The following is a 20,480-nucleotide window of genomic DNA, read 5'->3' as shown; positions in this document are numbered from 1 at the left end:
TATTTTTTATTATTAATTTCCAGCTAAAACTTACCGGCAAGTCATCTTATTTCATGGATGGATGTTTATTAGCACAAATTACCGTAAACAAATATGTGAGTCACGCTATGATGGCGTATATCACGGACAATATGGAGGGGTCGTTAACTGTCGTGATTAAACTGTATGATCTGGAAAACTGCAAGCCAAGTACTTCGACAAAAATACATTTTAAAATCTGCTTAGAAATAACTACGCGGTCTGTGTAAATATGCCTGGACGTTTAGGAAGCCAAGGCCTTCTGGGTATATACCGCCTTCTAGCTGTTTCGAAAGGCCTAAACATTAGAATATATTTGTTAAAAATAAATTTGGCAACACGCCGTTTTATACTCTAATGTGTTAAAACACATTCACATTGAGCACCAACGACGAACTTTTCAGAAGAATTTAAATAAACAACAACGATTTGGAAATGTATACTTACTTGGCAATGTACTCTTGATAGCAAAATGCTTTTTCTTTCGTCGCTTGAGCAATGCTTTAGAATATTACATAGTTTACAAAATCTTTTACATTGGGCCTAATAGCATCGCGGATTATTGCTTGAATTAGCAACAAAATATTTGTTTTTCAATTTAAAACAATATAAAAAATTAATGTTTTTTTTATTATTTTAAATGAAAAATACAGGGAGGTGAATGTGGCAATAGGTGTTAATGAACAGTGGACGACATGGTTTTACAGCCTGATCCGGGTGACTAGATTGTGTCATTTCACCTGCTATTGAACACACACACACGCACACACGGTACATATATATGTATATACTGTATGTGTGTGTGTATAAATTTACCAATGTGTACCGTCATATTAGGCCTATATATCTATAATAATATTCCTGTTATTAAAAATGTTATTTCAAAAATAACTTTTGATCTGCACGCAATAATTTCGTACGGATAAACAAAATAAATTAACTTGATCATTTTATTTACGATAATTTCCGCAACATCATTGAGAACGGATAAAGTTATTTATAAGATTTGTATGGAGACCTATTTATTTAATTAGAATTTACTGTAGTAGGGCTACATTTCAGAAAACACAAGGCAGTCGAAAGTGACACATTTCAAAGCGTGACACCTCCAAAAAAAATTACGACTTGCTACTTTGACAGCCACTTTGCTATTAGTAAATTGCCTCGGAAGGACCAAAGTGTTGAGTGTTACGTCCTGAGTATGTTATTCGCCCGCCTTAATGAAACTAACGATTTTACCCACAATAGAGGTCATTTGTGTAAAAGGTCGGAGAAAACCATGCTTGACTGGGTGTAGTGTCGCTGCTGCGTGTCGGGAGACAGGAGGAGTGTTGAGTTCCGCATATTTTCCCCACTGTTCCTTTTAGGATATGGAAGAGACAACCTTGAACATCTCCATGCATCTGGCCGCGAGGACCACTTTCGGGCCCGGTCTCAGCCAGCAGACTCGAGTGGGGAACTTGCCCGGAGCTATCGGAAACCTCACTTAGCACGATATTGAATTCCCAGCAATGCAGGTGTGTGACAGCAAAAAAAAAAAAAAAAAGCCAACCTACGGCTTCAGTATCGCTGACATTCTCTCGACTAATTGACATGTATGAGACAAGAAAAGCAAAACGTTGTGTAGATGCAAGACGTTTAGCACCATGCCCGGAAAGTCTGAATGATTCGGAGCATGAATCGCAAACCTCACTTAACACGATACGACATTTTCAAAACCTACCGCTACACTGATTCCTTGCAGGCCATATATATACTTAGGCAATTAAACACTGGCACAATTAATGCAATGGTGTTTATGTTGGAATTGAAATATTTAAAATTTAAAAACATGCATGTTAATATCACGATGCAAATTTAAGTCCCAATCCATAATACCAGACACCCTTAACTGATCGTGTTGATCGTTCTGTAGACCCTTTAATGTTGGCCTAATAGCTCCTAAAACTCAGTTTTAGCTGACTAAATAATTAGTGGTACTTTCGTACTTATAAATACAATTAACTACTTTGAATCAGTTTAGTTAGAACTTAGTTTTTGAGATATCGGATCAATAGATTTTTGTCTTTTTTAATGACAATTTATATTTGTATTTAAATCGTTGTATTCTTGTTTTATTTATTTATTTATTTTAATAAAAATGCTGAGGGAATTTTAAGTATTTTTTCCGCATTACATTAAGAGGTCAGTATTCACTAAATATTGCGTTGTTATTGTTCTGAGCGAATACGTCCCGTGTCTAATATTGAACTGAAGATAAGATAAATGACCTAATGATAAAAATGACAGCCAGTTTTTGAACAATTGTTTATTGCACTCTTAATAAATGTAATGCACGTGCAGGTTCAATTATTATTTTTCTGCTTGGGTTAATACTTAAGAAATGTGTGAGTCCAGGAAGACACACACTGATCATAGGATGAAGCCGAAATGTATAAATCTTCGTTAACAGATGGACGCACGATATCTCGCGGATAAAGTTCTCAGTTACAGCGGCTCAGTGGTTCCGATAACCTTGTCTAATTATATAGTGGCAGGTTCCACTAGAGGGCATTGTTCCTATGAAAAAAATCAGAATTTATTTGATTGTAGCGATAACAAGCTTAGTCCTTGGTAAAAATGATTTTATAGTTGACATTAATTTTCTTCTTACCTTGTAGACATTTGCATTTCCATCTTCATGCACCGCAGTGCGAATAAATAAATTCTGTTGTTCTATGTCGCTTGGGAGTGTGTGTAGCCTCGGTTTATTAGTTGTGCATTAATTATATCAGTTTTTTGACCATGCCCATTTTCAAGCTAAGTAACTGTCCATAATGCAAAAAACGTGACCTACCTAATTTAACGTGCTCAGCAGCCATTTAACACACGAGATAAAGGAGATCTTCATCATTATGACATAAATGCATGGTTTTATTGCGCGGCCAGTTTTTGTGGGACGTTTAGCCAAAGACCATGGGTCACACATTTTGCCTTTTTAAGGGGAAATCTCCCTTTGTGTGTACTATTCTACGAAAGTTCAATTTTGCTCATTTTGAGTGCTCTGGGTCTTTTCCGCGGCTTTGGGCGTTGGGGGGGAAATTCAATAATGGTGCCGGTCTCTGTGGGACGTCCAGCTTTAAGTAGAGTTCAGCACTGCGCACATTTCCCGTGCCCTAATGTGTGTGAGAATGGATGACAAGGCTTCGCTTCTAATCCCTTTGTCTATGCCTTTTTATGACCAGTAAAATAGCCAACACTAGTTGATTAAGCTTTTCCCTTTGTAAGAGGACTTAACATCAGTTAGCTGGTTCCAGGCAGGGGAACAATAATCACTTTTTAACTCGGCTTCACACCTCGAGTGCCTACAAAACCTCCAACTGATTAATGCCTCCTTTCAGCACCACACAATCTATAATTAATTGCCAGAGGCAAAATTAATAGACGTTAATGGCCATTTGAATCAAAAGCAAAGGGGCAAAGAGCTGAAGTGAAAGCTATTAATTATGTGCCACAGGATTGGCCAGCAGGGACAAGAGGGGTGGGGCCTAGGCCACTGTGGGATCCTAAAGGATCTCTGGCCTATGTCGTTCACATGGGCTTCCGCAGAGCGGGACCTGAATGGGCTTGGGCAAGGGGGGGGGGGGCTTTTCTGGTAGCCCAGAGCCACGATTAATTCATGTGAAAGGAGTGTCTGTCCTGGGGTGTCTGAGACTCTGATCTGCTCAAACCCAACCCCCCCCCCCCCCCACAACCCCCTTCCATCCCAGTTTCAAAATCTGAGATTGTAACTGACAAAGGAGGGAGCCCATGGAAGCAGGAACTCGTGGACATGGTGTTTCTCTTTGATCTCAATCAAATCAACATGCATCTACCCCCCCCCCCCCCCCCATACACACCTCCAGCTTCACGGTAGCACTGAAGAATGGTTGTTTGTTTAAAGAGAACAGTTTTGTGTTTTTCCTCCATATTGACAGTGAGTCGAGAGGTTATCTGCCCCTCCAGCAGACGCCGAACAAAAGGGGACCGACTTGAGGATGTTACTGTAGATAGTTAGATTTTTTTTGTCTGCAAAAAAAAAATCAGATTTGTGAAACACACACTTCGCTTTGTTGAAGAAAGGGTTTTTGTGCCCAGCTGTCATTGAAGGTTGTATCTGTCTCTGAGGTTCCCACACACAGTTCCAGAAGAGCAGCGGAAATCTCAGGTAACAGCCCATCTGTAGACGAGGCCTTGGTGCCTGTCCATTGGACCTGTGCGCAGCCACAGACTTGATCTCAGTTACAGAGTTTCCACAGCTTGACTGATCTCCTCTTTGTCACCGTTGCTCCGCAGATTTTCAGTTATTAGGTTTTTTTTTTGAATCGAAATTGTTGGAATTGGCCACAGGGGGCGCTGTGAATCTGCGATTCTGTATTATTTTGACTGTTTGGGGAAGTAAATATGCTATTTAGCTACGTATGAAGAAATTTAATCTGGCACGCCTTTGAAGATGACTACTGTTTTACCTTTATACTGTACACATAACTTTAGTGTTAGTAATATATACAAATGCAATTTAAATTGATTTATAATGGTTCTGAACCATAACACAATGCCTGGTCTTATTTGTGCCTTATCCTAATGGAATTTATAATTAAATACAAAAATAAATTAGTTCTATGTCAGTTGCCATTTTATCAATTCCTCCAAAAACGACCCTTATTCATTATTACTATTATATAAAAAACAGTCAATTTTATATCACATAATATTGCATATCGATTAATATTTGTAATGTTGCATGTTATCATCGCATGTCATTAAATGTATTAATATTTAACATTTGCAAAATGCATAATCTATTTCACGTTTTGTTTTTTCCATGTACGTATGAGTCCTAATTGACGTAATTACCACAGGGTACAATACATCCCTACCGTATAATATTGAGGCAAGGTGCTCGCAGTTCGCACGGTATAAATGAATTTGCGCATGCTCACCACACCTCTGTCAACAGAGAGCCGAAAGCAGGTACTGAGCTTAGTGAGTGACAGGTCTTTTATCAAAAGCTCGCAGATCCTCGGTCTTATTGGCGTCCAAAAATGTTACTCGCAAGATGTGAAGCCAAGCCAGCGTCCTCCTAGCATAATACAAAACTGCGAATCTACCAATCACGGCCGGATGTCGTTGAAGGTTTACTTGTTTTCAGTTTCTTACCAATAGCAGCAACTTGTGTCTATTTTAAACGCGTTTTTGTTTTGTTTTAGGTTTCTGGTCCGTTGTGTGTGCGATTTAACTAAATTCTGATAGATTGTGATTGTAGACTGCAGAAAAAGTCTAATCGATGTTTTGCATTAGCTAGTTTTTCTTCCACCAATATCCAGACCTAAGGAGCCGCAGTAAGTTATGGATCGCTTGGGGACTAATGCTAGACTACCCCACTGTGGATTTTAACAGCCCAGCTCGTTGAAACACCGGACTAACACCAGTATCCAGTCCAGGCTTTACCTGAACTAACTTTGTCATTATTTTCTTGTTAACGCGGCTTATATCGAGACGTATTTCATCAAAGGACTTTGAATATCATGTATCAGCACAGTAAGAAATGCTTCACTATCGAATCCCTCGTTGGCAAAGAGGCGAATTCCTCGGCTTCTGTGGACGAACCTGTTAGACCCACGGCGTTGAGATTTACGGAGTCCATACACCCTCCTCCCTTTGGGAGTTGCTTCCAGAACTCCGGCAGGAGCCTGTACAGCAGCCCAGAGATGATGTTTCCAGACCCGGGCACGCACTCCACCAACTCGGCTCTGTCTCTGCATCCTCTGCAATTGCCTTCTCAGCCGTTCTTCAACCCGCACCAGAGAGAAAGTCTGAACTTCTACCCCTGGGTTCTCCGAAACCGGTATCTTGGACATAGGTTCCAGGGTAAGTATACCACACCTGATCTGTTTCAGTCATGCGTTCCTCATTCCGGCGTATTATCGTATGAAAACCCGAAATGAGAATTATCGCAAATTACAATGTCGCACTGTATGGAATCAGTGATCTTACCATGGTCGGCGAAATGTTTTTGCAGATATGGTTATGCGGATAAAGTCGATGTTGTGTATGGGTGGGTGATTGTGGGTGTGTGTCTTTGCTGCATTGACGCTGTGCGCAAAAATATATCTTCTGATTTCTGAAATAGACTCGAATTAACAAGTTTTATACACTTACGAAATTCTGGAGAAAGCACGAATAAGGAGCAGTTAAAAATCACGGAACTGGGCCCTGTTATGGTTTCACGCTGGGTAATTTTACTTGCAGGAGAGTATCAAAAGATAATCTAATAATATAAAGAAATGACAAATTACACACGTATTATTATCTTCTGCATGGCTGCTACAAGCTAACGAAAATTTACTTTGCAATGCACTATGCAGTTTGAATTGTAACATTTTAAAATCATGTTGTATTTTTGTATGTACGTATGGGAGTAAATGCACATGTAAATATGATGAAAACAGGGGAAAAATTAAATAATAGTTTTGAAATATTTTTCTAAATTTATATCCGTATTCATCCTATTACTGCTTTATCTCTGCTGTTTATAGTGTTGTAAAGGCGATTTGATATTTCACGACATCAGTTATTACGATTGGGGATTGTGTTAAATTCTTCGTGGGTCCAAATTTCACACTAACTTTGTTTAGTGTGAAATATGATAATGTTTTACTCGCATGTAGATAAAGTAGAGGACCATTTCAAAATGAAGATATTTCTGGTTAAATGGGAAACCACAGTGATTACTCATTAAACATTCATGAATGTTGAGTGATCTTTACTTAAACAATCCGACACGACATGTCAAAACGCTTGCTACGGCCCAGCACTGGTTTAATCATATCTAATTTCACCGCCGTGTCCATTTCTTTAAAGTTTGTGTTCTTACTCTCATATTTATGTCGTTGTCTTTCAGCTCTGGCCTTTCGTGTTTAGGCAAGGAATTACCGTGGGGACACAATGCGACTTGCCAACACTAAAAAGGTGCTTAAAGTAGTGTAAAATAGTGTTAAGGTGTGACGCGTATGCGCAAATTTATTTACTTAATAATTGTATAATTACAGTTTACTTAAGATTAACATTATATAAACAAAAATAAAACACAATGCTATGTATATAGCATTGTAAAAGAAATATTTTTTTTATCGCTAATGCTTTCATTATTGTCAGTATTATTATTGGTAGTAGTTTCGTATTTGGAATATTAATCAACACCTATATCAATTTCCGTCACCCATTCTCTCATATAATAATTCGTACATTTTGCTGTTTGAATTCCATACTTTCAGTAATCTTTTCCCCTTTTAACAATGTCATTCGACTAAATCCGGTATAGCAGTCACTGCATAAAACGTCTTAACGTGTTCTAAATAAACTTTCGTTAATTTCCAGGTTACTGTTTTGGATAAATATTAATACAGATTTTTTTTCCACGTTAATTTAGTGCGAATCTCAAGCTATATTTGAATTAAATGTGATTTTTTTCCCCTGGCGGTGAATGAGGTCTCATTTCACAGGAATGTCCTTCTCAATTTAAAGGAAATATGAAATGTGTAAAGTCAAGGTCAATCTGGAATAAAGAGAAAGCCAAAAACATAATTGTTATCAAGGCAAGAAACTGCTGATTCGTGGCTTTTATATTAGCCATTGTAATGGCAAGGGAACTGCGAGTGTACTGTAAAATAAACACGACGTGGCCCTTTACAGTAACTCTAATAATTATAGCATCGTAAACGTCAATCCGGCCATTTTAATGGCGCTCCATTCTAATTACAATAAAAGGAAAATACCGAACACGGTACTATTATTGCTAAGCATAATTTCTGAACAAATTTCTAAATGTAACATAAAACAAGCGTTTAACATTTGCTCTATATTATAATACTAAACTTAAATAAAATGCAAAACAAATACAACAGCAACAACAGTAGTAGTGTCTAATAATAATAATAATAATAATAATAATAATAATAATAACAATAATAACAATAATAACAGTAATAATAAAATCCCTGGTTATATTAAGTATATCGTCCTCCTTGGCACTGCTCCTACATAAGGAGTATTTCATCCATGAGGTGAACCATCACACCGTCTTGCTGGATCTAAATTCAAGGGATGGTCTTTGGCTTCATGAGTGAATAGAGCGGGACGTTAAGGATAATAATAATAATTATTACTATTATTATAGCAGCTAGATTAGTTGTCCCCTGAAAATGATTCCTTAATTGCTGCTGGCGAAATAAACCCATCAGCCTGCCCTCAGACGTTTCCTCTTACTCGCGGCTTGCGGGTGCTACCAGCGCACACACAAACCCTAAACAGAACCCGCTTTAAGCACTCAGCAAGTCATACTTTCAGTACAAGAGAACCCTTTGTAGATTTTGAAATATCAGATTTAAATATCATCACGTAAGTGTATATTTTTTAGGTTGTATTTGTTCCTGACCAGGACAGAGGGTTGGAAGATGGATGGATGGAGTATTATTTTCATATATTAGCTTAATACTATAGTTTTTTTTTTATTTGTCCTTTATAACTTCTTAATATCATTTTAATAATGTCCTTTGCTGTGTATAATGTTTGCATACTAGGGTTAATCAATGATATTTTCATTCAAATGCCCTATTAGAATAATTATGTAGACAAACATTTCTGTTGTGGGAGATGCTGCACTTTATTCTGGCTGTATAGTACTTAGTATGGATGTCTGGGAGATTCCTGCATATTTTATTATCTAAATTAGAGGGAATATTTGGGTCTGGAAGGGAATTTTAATCAGCAAGCCTGTGCAGTGGATGAACCCCTAGGAGAATGTTCTGAATCACACCAAAATATCAGTCTGACAACACGCGCCCCGTTGAATTCAGTAGGAGGTGTTAGGAAGCGACGTCTCTCTGCTTCTGCTCACGCTGCCGCAAATGTTAATCGCCGTCGATCCAGGCCCGCCGTGTTTTCGCCAGAGCCGCTCGTCCAAAACGAATGTCGTCGAGTCGATGGTACATCGCCGTCAAAAGCGGATTCTAATGACACATCTTCCCTCAGTAGGATCAGAGACGGTTTTTCTTCTTTTTTTTTTTAACCCAGAAACATAAACGTGTATTTGAGAGTGTTGGGGAATCAGCTAGACTGAATCTAGGGAGATAAAGAAACGCGAAGCCTTCTACCTCGAGGGTTCTTTACTCTCTCGTCCGTGTTGTGTGTTTTTGTTTATTCTCTTAAGATGCGTGCACTAATGTCCTACAGCCCAGTCCCCGGTGGTCTCCATAACAAAGCAATTTGTTAAACGAAAGGGATCAGTGACTTTTCCCCTCGCCGGTCTTGTTGACTCCTAGTCCGCGGCTGTGACTCCCAGCCCAGCCGAGTCAGGTGTGCAATCCTCCCAGGCATATCTCAGGTAATTGCTGAAAGCCAGAGGCTGTTGTAACTGTTCTGTAGATCTGTGGCTCAGATTAAAAAAAAAAAAAAAGCCCTTTGTTTACTGACAGAACAGATCCACTCACTAATGGTATCCAATAACCTTGAAAACCACTGTTTAGACAAGCCTAAATACAGCCAAGGGGATTGAGTGGTTGAGGATTACCCATAGTGAGTATTCGGTTATTGTTGGGAGGAACGCGCGTTAAGTTGTGAGCCTGACCACTTCCTGAATGCCCGGGGAAGACCCGCGTGTCACTGAAGCTATCATGCAGCACAAAGTAAACAGGATCCTGGGCCCTTCTCTCTTCACACGGAGCGGCCACCTCTAACGGATGCCTCTGTAGGTGTCAGAGAGGGTGGGGGGGGTGGGGGGCAGGTCACTCAGTCCCGTCACTCACGTACCCAGTGGCCTGGAAACCTCCTTTGTGAAGCCCCATCCAAATGTGTCGAGGCACATCCAATAGGGCTCAGGAGGGGGGCACCTTTTCCCAAAATGGCGCGGTTACAGGTGCGTGCTACTAATTTGTCCGTTTTCATGGAGCGCTCCCCTGCAGTTAAACATTACATCCACCCCATCTACCGGGAATTTGAGGGCTTGTGAGAATACCTACGGAAAAGAGAGTGGTTCCCCCGGGGGGTGCTGAGGGGGGGTCTGGACAGGCAACGCTGGGGTGTAACTAAAAACAAACCGTCATGTTTCGGGGCTGGCTAACACATGGCTGCTATACCCCTCCATCAGTTGTGGCCCACTCCTCATCCACGGTTTGGAATAGAGAATGGGCTCCCCGCTTGCTGTGACAAGACCGGGCCTGTTTGTGCCAGGGGAATAGTGGCATCGTCGCCCCAGGTGCCATCTGGTCCTTTCCCAGCCACGTCTGGGGAGGGCCGTACTCGCCGAGGATTGGCCGGGGTCCGCTCCAGTCCACGCCCTCCGAGCCCTCCCACTGCGCCTCCATGGGGCCGGGGTGCTGCCAGATTGGAGGCTCGGGGAGTGCCCCTCCACTCCCATGCTTTCCCGAGGGAGGTTTGCTGGTGACGCAAGGCGGCACATGATGCCAGGCAGGAAAGCACACCCGCTTCGCCGGCGTAGCCAAGGGAAACAAGCCTGACTTTCAGGCCGCTGGAGACGACGGGACGCAACAGACACAGAAACTGAAACTGCACAATGCGACAGCGTATGGACTTCTGGTGACAGTGAGACGCAAGGAAAAGACGGCAGGGAACATTTCCCAGGATGCAACTGGAATTTTGAGTTAGATCTTTGAGTGGCAAGTTCCAAAAATGAGGGTCTTTCTTCCACATGATGTATTTTTGGGGTCCATATTCATGCTTGTGTATATATACAAACCCACACATACAAACACCAAAGCTAAGAGTGGTTATTCTTACCTGGTCTCTTCTTGGCATTGAGTTTTAGGTCCTTATTGGAGGAACCGTGGAGATTTCTTTAGTCATCGCCTCTAGACCTCTCTGAGCACCTTGTTTACATTCTTTGTCCAGGCGAGGGCTGCAATCAGCCCTGTTCCTGCTCAGAAACGCCACCTCCTCCCAACCTTCTGAAGTTCAAAGGACTTTCAGCACACCAGCTGAAGCCCATTGTCAGTGACTAACCTGTGATGGAAAATATGCCCCCTCATCCCGGGGGGAGTGAGGGCAGCCGAGTATTCCTCATGGTGGCGGGGTGGGGGTGGCTGAGGTTTTTTTTTTTTGGGGGGGGGGGGGCTTCCATACATGTGTTATCAGTTGCTGACTGAATGCCCCTGAGATGTCCTCACTGAAGTTCTCAAACTAATTGTGTAACCTGTCTTTCAGGTACAAAGTGGAATAGCTTTTGCCTTAAAATGACAAAGTACCCTTTCAGGGCCATGATACTAATGTCTTCTCCCTGTAAACTAAACAAAAAACTTTATTCAGATTCATTGGTTTTCCTCCTACTGCAATGGGTTGGCACCCAGTGCTGGGTTATTCCCTGTCTTGCGCCCAGCAAAGGACAACCGAGTATGGAAGATGGATGGACGGATGGATGGATGGTTGGTTATTCTCCTTAGCTCTTTCCTCTAAAGAGACACCCCCATGTGAAAGTCTGGTAAACTTTGGTGCAGATTCATCACGTGTGACCTCTGTCTCTCTCCCTCCACCTAAATAAGCTGTAAGTTCCACTTTAATGTGAAGTTTCTCTTTCTAGTGCTTTTACTCTTTTGAAGGAATACAAAGCGTTGTACATTTCGCACTGCCACAGATTCCTGATAAATGCGGGTCGCTGTTTGCAGGGTTCTGTGAAGCTTGTCAAAATGCGGGAGGGGGGGCGGGCCGTTGTGGGGGTGAAGTTTTAATATGTAAAAGGCATTTAACTGCGTGTCTTCTATTACCTTAAAGATTAAAAGATGGGCTAACCAGGCAGGAATCCCAGCTGATGTGGTGTACTTGTGGAACAATTACCAGCGCTTTCCGAGTTGTTTAAGCTGTTTAATCATAAGACATTTTTGTCTGGATAATATCCAGGTTCTTATGCTTAATTTAAGCTATAATGAAACAAAAGAAAAGTATTTAAAAACTCTTCTGCTGTAACGATATTTGTGCAATGAGAAAGCACACTTTATTATTATTATTTTTTAATCATTTTCACATGCCGTGCCCTGGTAGATTTAGCTGGCACTAGATATTGGTAATTATTTCACTGTCCTGACGTATGTCTAAATTGAAGTTTTAAAAACATTAATTAACAGTTCATTAAACTGCAATATGTGCACCCAAACAATTTACAGCTCGATTGTACCGAAAGTGGGGCTATTTTTACTGTTGTTTTCTCTGATATGAAGGGTGTTATATATTTATAGATTTGACCAGAATTCCAAGGTCTAGAGTGCAGTGTTTGCCAGGTTACTTACTGTTATACAATTAAAATATTTAAAATGTCCTGCTATTTGCTATAGTCACAGGCATATGAGGAAGTATTTTCCAGCCTCTGCAGCTTTTGCATTGACCTGTCTAATCGCCATTTCAGTCCAGACATCAAATCCTAATTTGCCTTAAACTTACACACTAATGACAATATTTTGAAAGCATTTCTCAGTATTACTAATGCAGATCAGTATTTTGTAGCTTCCCTCAAATTTCATTTATTGGCCAGTTGCCGGGCTGTGATTTCATTTCTCGTCAGTTGCGGCCTCTGAATGGCACCACAAAAAGCGACATTTGATTGATTGGCTGATTTACGTACGTTGGCCCCTGGCACCTACCACCTGCCCACTGTCCCAATGCTGTAATTCAGGGGGTTTTGCGGTGAACGTGATTTGAGGTCAGTTCTGTGCTGAATGTGCCATTCAGAGAAGGCAAACGTCTTCTCATGTCACGGCTCTACAATTTATAGATCTATTTGCTTATGTAAAATATTTCATTTTTTACGTATTATTTCAATAAACGGCACTCGCACTGGGTGCCCAGATGTCACTGGGGAGGGCGAAAAAATCACCAATATTTTACTACTGCATGGCGCTGAATGAATTCAGACATTAGCAAATTAATTTTGATTTGCTTAACTGCACATCAGGCCCCTCAATACAATCGTTTTTGCATTTTTTCCCGCCCAAATGATTTACGTAGGGATGTCACAGCGAACTGAAATCGATGTCAAAACGTACGTGCACACTGGCATAGACCAAACGTCGGTATACAAATCACTTCATGATGTTGCCCCATGGAAAAGCCTGTGACGCTGGCCCTCTGTTTTGCGGGAACGTGTCGCTAAAGTTTGAGGAATGAATGAACGGGGCATCCAGTGGCAAGCGGTCAAAGGAGAAGCAGCTGGTCAGGTTGAACGGGGCATAACCAAGGAGTTAACCATTAACGTTTTAGGGTTAAAATCTGCGAGCCACACTGTAAGAGCATGTGTTACAATGTGACAGACCTGTCCAATCAATACCTCCTGGAATTCTATGGAAGCATAAATCACGTTTTACGAGGGAGGGCCTGATGCACGGATTACTTCACATTTTAAGGATTGCAAAACAGGGACCCCATTAAAGAACTGCTGTTAAGAAAGTCTTTGTGTTGAAAACTAAAGGGATGTAATTTGTCAGATTAGGAAGCAGTGCCCAGCTTTAACATACAGTGCCTTGTGGATACGTGCCGTTGGACTCATAATCATAAATCTTTATGGTGTTTCTGACAGCTATCGTGTCCCTTCCTCGATTCACAATCCCAATGGAATGGATCCCAATGGAATGGATCCCAATGGAATCTAGGCAGCTGCCTCGCCAGCCATAACTCATTTAACGGGGGGGGCAAAGCCCTGTTTGTATATAAAGTTTTTTTGTTGTACAAAAACTAGGTTTGTTTCCCTTTCCCCAAAGGCAATAAATCTCCTTAATTTTCATTTGTAGGTATGAGCAAGTAAAAACAGCGGCCGTGGATGTGAGGGCCTGGATATCGCTCTGGTGATAGAGGGAGAGAAAAAACCAGGAGGCGTTTGGTGGCGTGAACGCAGTTTTATACATGCTTATCACAGTGCTTTTACTGCATATCCTGCTTCATCCCTTGACATTAATCCCTGCTATTTGAGCTGAAAAGATTTTGTGTTTTTCCTCTCTACCCGCGTTGTTTTTTTAAGTGGGTATTTGTAAAGGTTTTAGCTCCTGTTTAAATCTTACGCAGATTAACTCCGTGGGGATGTTACCTCCGACAAAGAAACATTTTAATTCCAGAGTTCAAAGGCCGCTTACCCCTCGCCCCACCCTCCCGAGGTGACTTTAATGTGTCACTTGAATCACAGCAACAGGAGGGTCTGCCATCCTCGAGCGGGGTCAAGGTATCCTTTCATGAAGCCCACCCGCTCACGGTGTCAATTGACTTGTAAATGAAACACTTCACATGCAGAGATAAAACCTGTATTAACGTATATCAGATAAAGGATCTATTAAATAGGCATTCTGTATCGCTTTGGTGACTGCTGGTGATTCACTCTCCAAATGGAAATGAATCTCCCTCAGCGAGGGAGGAGGGAAGAAATAAGAAATGCAGCTGACAGCCTTTTCTTGAACCAGTAAACCACAAAAATTGTGCTCACGCTTTTCGTGGCGCAACAGCTTTGGCAGAGTCTCTGAATCAATATCGGAGTGTCAATTAAACATGGCAGAATCGCCACGGGGAGATGGCGCTCCCAAACCCTCCACTCGGCACGTCTGCGAAATGCGGAGCGTGTTTCCGCGCTGGTGGGAGCGCGAGCTGGAAGGAAAGGCCGACCGATCCTACAGGAAGCGGTGGGCGTCTGAGGCCCCCTCCCAAATCAAACCGACCATCACCTGCCAAGACCGACCCCCCCTCCCCCCAAAAACACGCAGATACACACCCAACAGCTCCATAAAGTTGCTTCATTCCTGTCTGTCATCCTAAAAGCTATGTTCCCCCCCCTCCCCCTGCACCCCGACCCCCCCCCCCCCTTCCCAGGTGAGGACAGCAGTCCCGAGAACCTGCTCCTGCACGGCCCCTTCTCCCGCAAGCCCAAGCGCATCCGGACGGCTTTCTCACCCTCGCAGCTCCTGAGGTTGGAGCGCGCCTTCGAGAAGAACCACTACGTGGTGGGAGCGGAGCGCAAGCAGCTGGCCAATGGCCTTTGCCTGACGGAGACGCAGGTGAGGACGGGATAGGCCGAGCAGGGGTGGGCGGAGCTGCCGGTCAGGGTGCCATTCCTATCATCGCAAGGTTACCGGTTCAAATCTCGGGGTCACCTGAGCAAGGCCCTTAACGCCCAATTACTCGAACCCTGTTTTCTATGTAAATGTGATGAAACCAGAGACTGAAAATCAGCCCTTTGAGGAACCTAGCGATGCATTTTCCAGTGATAAAACAGGTTATTGTTAGATGGTCATTATTTATCGTTATGACCACTCATTAGCGGCCAGTAAAACAGGAGGCAAGCGGCTTTTAACGAAGCGCACGGGGGGTGCACGTCCCGCAAGTGACTCTGCAAGTAGTGATGCACGTATTTCCCAAAACCAAAGTTTGAACTATTCCAAGTGCCTATTTTGGTAACTTACATGCTACGGACCTTCGCAAAGCGACACAGGTGTTTCCGGAAATTATGTTTTAAACAAACATTCACAAAACCTGTCGTTAAATCATGGCGTTAAGACTACAGCTCTCGAGCTGTGCTTACAATCCTATTTACATCATCTATGGTGCAAAATGCAGTAGAAGGAGAGCAGTCACCATTTGAGTAAGCAGAAAACATTCAGTAATCTTGCTATACAAAGACATATAATATAAAATGCTTTAAAAATGTAGTTGTAAGGGCTCTTTTAAGTACATCTCTGTTCATGAGTTTGGGATGATTGGAGAGGATATTCTTTACTTACTTTTGATTGTGCTATGTAGTACAATTCATTTCATATAGAAATATATTTTACACAATATCACGTCTCAATATCACATTGTGATATGTGACATTTCCACGAGTAATATTGTGACATTCCTAAAAGAAAAAAAAAGGAGATTAAATTACCCAAAATAAACTATTTGCTAAATAGAACTCATCATCTACCAAAGGAGTGTGTCTGAGAAGTCAGTGGTGTTGCTGTGAGCTGTGACAACAGACATAGACCAGTGCCGACAAATGCAATGTGATTATTGCACATGCGTACATTGCAATGACGATGCTGAAACTATTTATCTTGCAACACTAATATATATATATATATATATATATATATATATATATATATATATATATATATATATATATATATATATATATATATATAAAATACACACATACACACACATGCACACACTCACACACAGCATCAAATGAAGAAAATGGGGGAAGGTAAAAAAAACATGGGTAAATTAATGGGTTAAAATTATGAATCGATTCTTAATCACTAAGAGCCTTTGTTGCCATTATGAGAAAGATGAAAAACATCCCCAAAGCCATACAAACCCCTGACTCTGTAAGCAAGGGGGCACGTCTGTCATGGTGGGGGTATCACACACACAGTGTAGCCAGCAATGTCGGACCTATAAAAGTGTTTATAGTGTGAAAGAAATAAAATAAATGTAATCACAGATAGAGCCTATTTCATTAAATGCATAGCTGATAGGTCTCGAAAAGAAGAATATCGTATTATTATTTTCACACTATCATTATTAATGAATTGATAATATTAATATTGCTGTTGTTATATGATTACAATATATATAACCTATATAACACATTGATAATATGCTATCATCACAGCTGTCATACTTAAGAATAATATCATGAAGTTTGTGAGTTTTTGCACGCTTCCTGCTGTGAAAGTCCGACCGAACACATCTGGGACCATTGTCGGACTACCAACGTGGTTCAAACTAATATGGTACTAACAAAGTACGATCATTTTAGTCATACTTAGTTAATGGATGTCAGTTAGTTTAATGATGCGTCGTGTCATGTTAGGCCGATGCTAACCTCCGTCACTGTACGGGATGTGCACCCTGGCACGCTTCCGTGAAGCCAGTGATTACACGGAAGGATGTAGCGGTCATATGGAGCTTCACGTGCCTGTAGCGCATTCGCGGCGAGCCGTCCTCAGATGCTTCCCGTACACGTTAAGCCTGTCAAGCTTGTTTTTGGCCTAAAACGCTTGTATCGTTACCTACAAATTGTTTTGTAAGGGGTTCAGTTATCTAACTATGAACTACAAAATCACCAGGAAAGAAATTAATATAAAAGGAGATTTTCTCCGAAGATAAAGATAATTAACTCTTTTTTTTACCACAGAACATAACAGGAAGCCTTAGGCGAAGTAGGGCTTGGCAGAGAGATTGAAAAATTGCCTTTGTGCTTTTAAAGAAGCCTCTTTCTCTCATGGGCAGACATTTGATATTACTCATATGGAGAGTAAGAGATAGCTGTGCTTCTCCGGTAGCCGGGACATGAGTGTCACACGGCACCATGACCATCAGTGTTCTTGGTAGGGAGCCCATAAGGAGCCAGTTTCCTTTCACATGAAGTGGCGAATGTTTGAAACCCACTCACCGCAAACCCTGAATGGTTTTAGTTTACGACAGCAGGTCGAGGTTCAAGCAATGAAATAATCAAACTCGAAACCCAAAATAGCAACGAAACAATGACACAGTACTGCATAAAGTTGAAAAGCTCACCTACCATTGGTCACAGTGCATGGTATACAATAGGTACCTAAGTCTACAAGATCGTGCTCTCAAGTACCGTAACACTGATCTTCATGTCCTGTGGCTGTATGTCAGTGGGAGACTCTGATTGGCATCCCCTTTCTCTTCGTGGCAAAATGACATCGACAGCTTGGTTTGTAGATGGCTTTGATGAGAGGCACTCAAGCCTCAAAAAGCAACATTTTTAGCTTTGATTTTCACAATTGGTTATTTATGTCAATATGTGTGGAAGACCAGAGAGACGTCTATGCTAGGCGGGCCGGGATGCACGTGCCTAACCAGGTGCCCCCTCCCCCCCCCATGTAGGTGAAGGTCTGGTTCCAGAATCGAAGGACCAAGCACAAGCGGCAGAAGCTGGAGGAGGAATCTCCTGACTCCCAGCAGAAGCGCAAGGGCAGTCAGCATGTGAGCCGGTGGCGTGTGGCCACCCAGCAGGGCACCCCAGAGCACATCGACGTTACATCGGAGGATTGACGGCCCCCCCCCCGGTGCCACCAGACTCACCCTGACCTCGCACCCCTCGACGCCCCCTAACCCCCTTCTCCCCTCCCCACGTCCCAGCCCCCCCGTCAGTTACAAACACTTGCCGCAAATGACTCTTGGAGTGAAAATTAAAAATACAATAATAAACGGAAGCACAAGCCCTTCATAGAAACAAGTCTAGATGTGAGATCGTCCCCCGGCCAAGTGAATGGAGAACTGCTTCTGGCCCCAGTGAACCTGAGGGGCCCCTCGCAGGACGCTGTGCAGGTCCTTGTAAGACAGTTTTTTTTCTCCACGCTGCTCCTGGATACAGCGCACTTGTCATGTGCACGAGCAACGAAGGACGCCAACATGGTCAGCTACCATTGTCCTTCCGTTCAAAAGCATCTTGCCGCATATCTGGACATGAGGTCTCCTCCTCCGCCGTCCTTATTTAAGACACACACTCTCTTTTGATGATCCATCACGTTTGTTTATTTTTTTTCAACCTGTCATTTTAGGCGTATTTTTGTCAGTGATTGTTACGTGTTGAGCACAACCAAGACTTTGGAACTTGACTGATGGATCAAGGGATACAACAGGATAGGAGTCTGTCTTCATCTCTTTATCATGCTAGTCTATGCAATTTACGATAAATTAATTTGAAAATGCAAACACGACAGAGCTAAATTAAGACTGAAAGGTACATAAAATGTTTGTTATAATATTTTGGTTTAAAATGATTGAAATTAGTGTCCCCTCATGAAGTTAGAATAGTTTTTTATATATATATATTTACCATAAAATTCAGCTAATAACATCACATACATAGTCTTGGATACATCTGATTTAATTTTAAAAAAGGGGGAAAAAACGAAATTGTATTTTAGTTTTTCCTGAATATTAGCAAGTTTTAACACTTAAAGTAAAATGTACATTTTCCAGTTTGGAGGGCAAATTCCCGGATATTTTCAACCCCAAAGAAGCTGCATTATAGCAAAGTATTTCCCACCATTTATGTAAAATTCACGCTTACATTTCGAAGTAACATTAACAAAAGTGAGAGTCAACACCGATAATTAAAAGTTGAGTTTGTTTTATAGCCAGTACCTGAGATTTCATTGCATTGTTATTACTTTGAAAATAACTTGAAATTAACGTCATAAACGAAATAACAATAATGGTAATAATAATAATATTTTTATTGTTATTATTAATATCAATCTCTTTTATTTTAAAGCATCTGTGGATAGAATGAAAAAAATGTATATTTCTTTTTGCGTAAATCATTTTTAAGGAATGACGAATTGGTGTAATACTCAGATGTGTAGATTTTAAATGTCTTTAAATATGTTTTACTGGCCTTTCGGTTTTACTCATGAGGTACGAACATTCAGATATATTTAAGCAGCAATATATGTGTGTTTATTTAGTTTTTTAATAGTTATGTTCCTCATTTGAAATATTTTCAAATGTAAATTCCATTAGGTAATGCACCGATCTGGGAGACACATCTACTTATAACTCTAGCAGCCGCTTCCCATTTATGTGCCTAAAAATCTGGTAATAAAAACGAACGCTCGCGTCCAGTTGAGTCTGCAATCTGTAAAAGGAAAAGCACACAGTTTGAAAATAAGCCATTTCATGTATTTTCTTTTTACATAAGCACTGGTTGTAAATATATTTTCTTTTTGAAATTTTATATGCGTTTTCTGATTTTTTTCTCTCTCCGACATAAGCCGTGATTGAATCGAACTAAACGCTTCATCAAATATTTTTCAAATTTCGCGCAGATTAAAGTGGACATTATATTCGTCGTTTCCACCGAAAATTATTTGTTATTGTTAAACAAAACTCCTTGAAATTTAAGCATCATCACCAAACAGAGTAGTGTCTCTAAATAATTGGTCGAGATAAAACACGCGAGATGTATAAAATGAATATTTCAATACGTGTAAATGTCCAGCATATAAACAGTACTTTGTTGTATTATTAAATTTGATGTGTAGTCAAGCGTTCCAGTACATTACAGACTTTTCCAGATGTAGTACAGGCCAAAGACTTAAACAATTAACTGCAAGTATCAAAATGCATAGAAATCACGTAAAACGTTAAAAATTATTGTTAAACTGGCGTTCTTAAAATGCAACCCTTTCTCCGAAAGTGAAATATTAAAATAGGTCAGATAAATCAGTAGCGTGTTGTATTACGAAACGTGAAGGGGCGGTTGTATAATTTTGATAACCGTAGCGCCTAGACTTGGCTGTTTTTGACGGGGGGGAATCATTCCAAAGAGAACTTATAATTTAATGAGGAAAATACGTGAGAAAATAAACGATGTCACGAGCACATTCATTAAGGCTATGAACAACAACAATAAAAATTATGATAAGATTATAATA

General features: G+C 41.0%; 1 protein-coding gene across 1 annotated transcript; it reads left to right on the top strand.

The window, feature by feature from the left end:
* Positions 1–4,987: 4,987 nt before the first annotated feature.
* On the top strand, positions 4,988–19,780 carry emx3 (empty spiracles homeobox 3). Its single transcript, XM_049028105.1, has 3 exons — positions 4,988–5,907; positions 14,890–15,074; positions 17,923–19,780. Exons 1-3 carry the CDS (start codon positions 5,565–5,567, stop codon positions 18,088–18,090), a joined length of 696 nt encoding a protein of 231 aa, XP_048884062.1. The 5' UTR covers positions 4,988–5,564; the 3' UTR covers positions 18,091–19,780.
* The last annotated feature ends 700 nt before the right edge of the window (positions 19,781–20,480 follow it).

This window comes from Brienomyrus brachyistius, chromosome 10 (assembly GCF_023856365.1).
Source record: "Brienomyrus brachyistius isolate T26 chromosome 10, BBRACH_0.4, whole genome shotgun sequence".
Taxonomy (NCBI): Eukaryota; Metazoa; Chordata; class Actinopteri; order Osteoglossiformes; family Mormyridae; genus Brienomyrus; species Brienomyrus brachyistius.
Note: the sequence above shows the minus strand (reverse complement) of the source record. Positions and strands in the feature narration are given on the sequence as shown.

Coding starts and splice junctions, on each gene's coding strand:
- emx3 (XM_049028105.1), top strand. CDS start 5,565: ATGTATCAGCACAGTAAGAAATGCTTCACTATCGAATCCCTCGTTGGC. Junction 5,908..14,889: donor TCTTGGACATAGGTTCCAGG/GTAAGTATACCA, acceptor CCCCCTTCCCAG/GTGAGGACAGCAGTCCCGAG. Junction 15,075..17,922: donor TTTGCCTGACGGAGACGCAG/GTGAGGACGGGA, acceptor CCCCCCATGTAG/GTGAAGGTCTGGTTCCAGAA.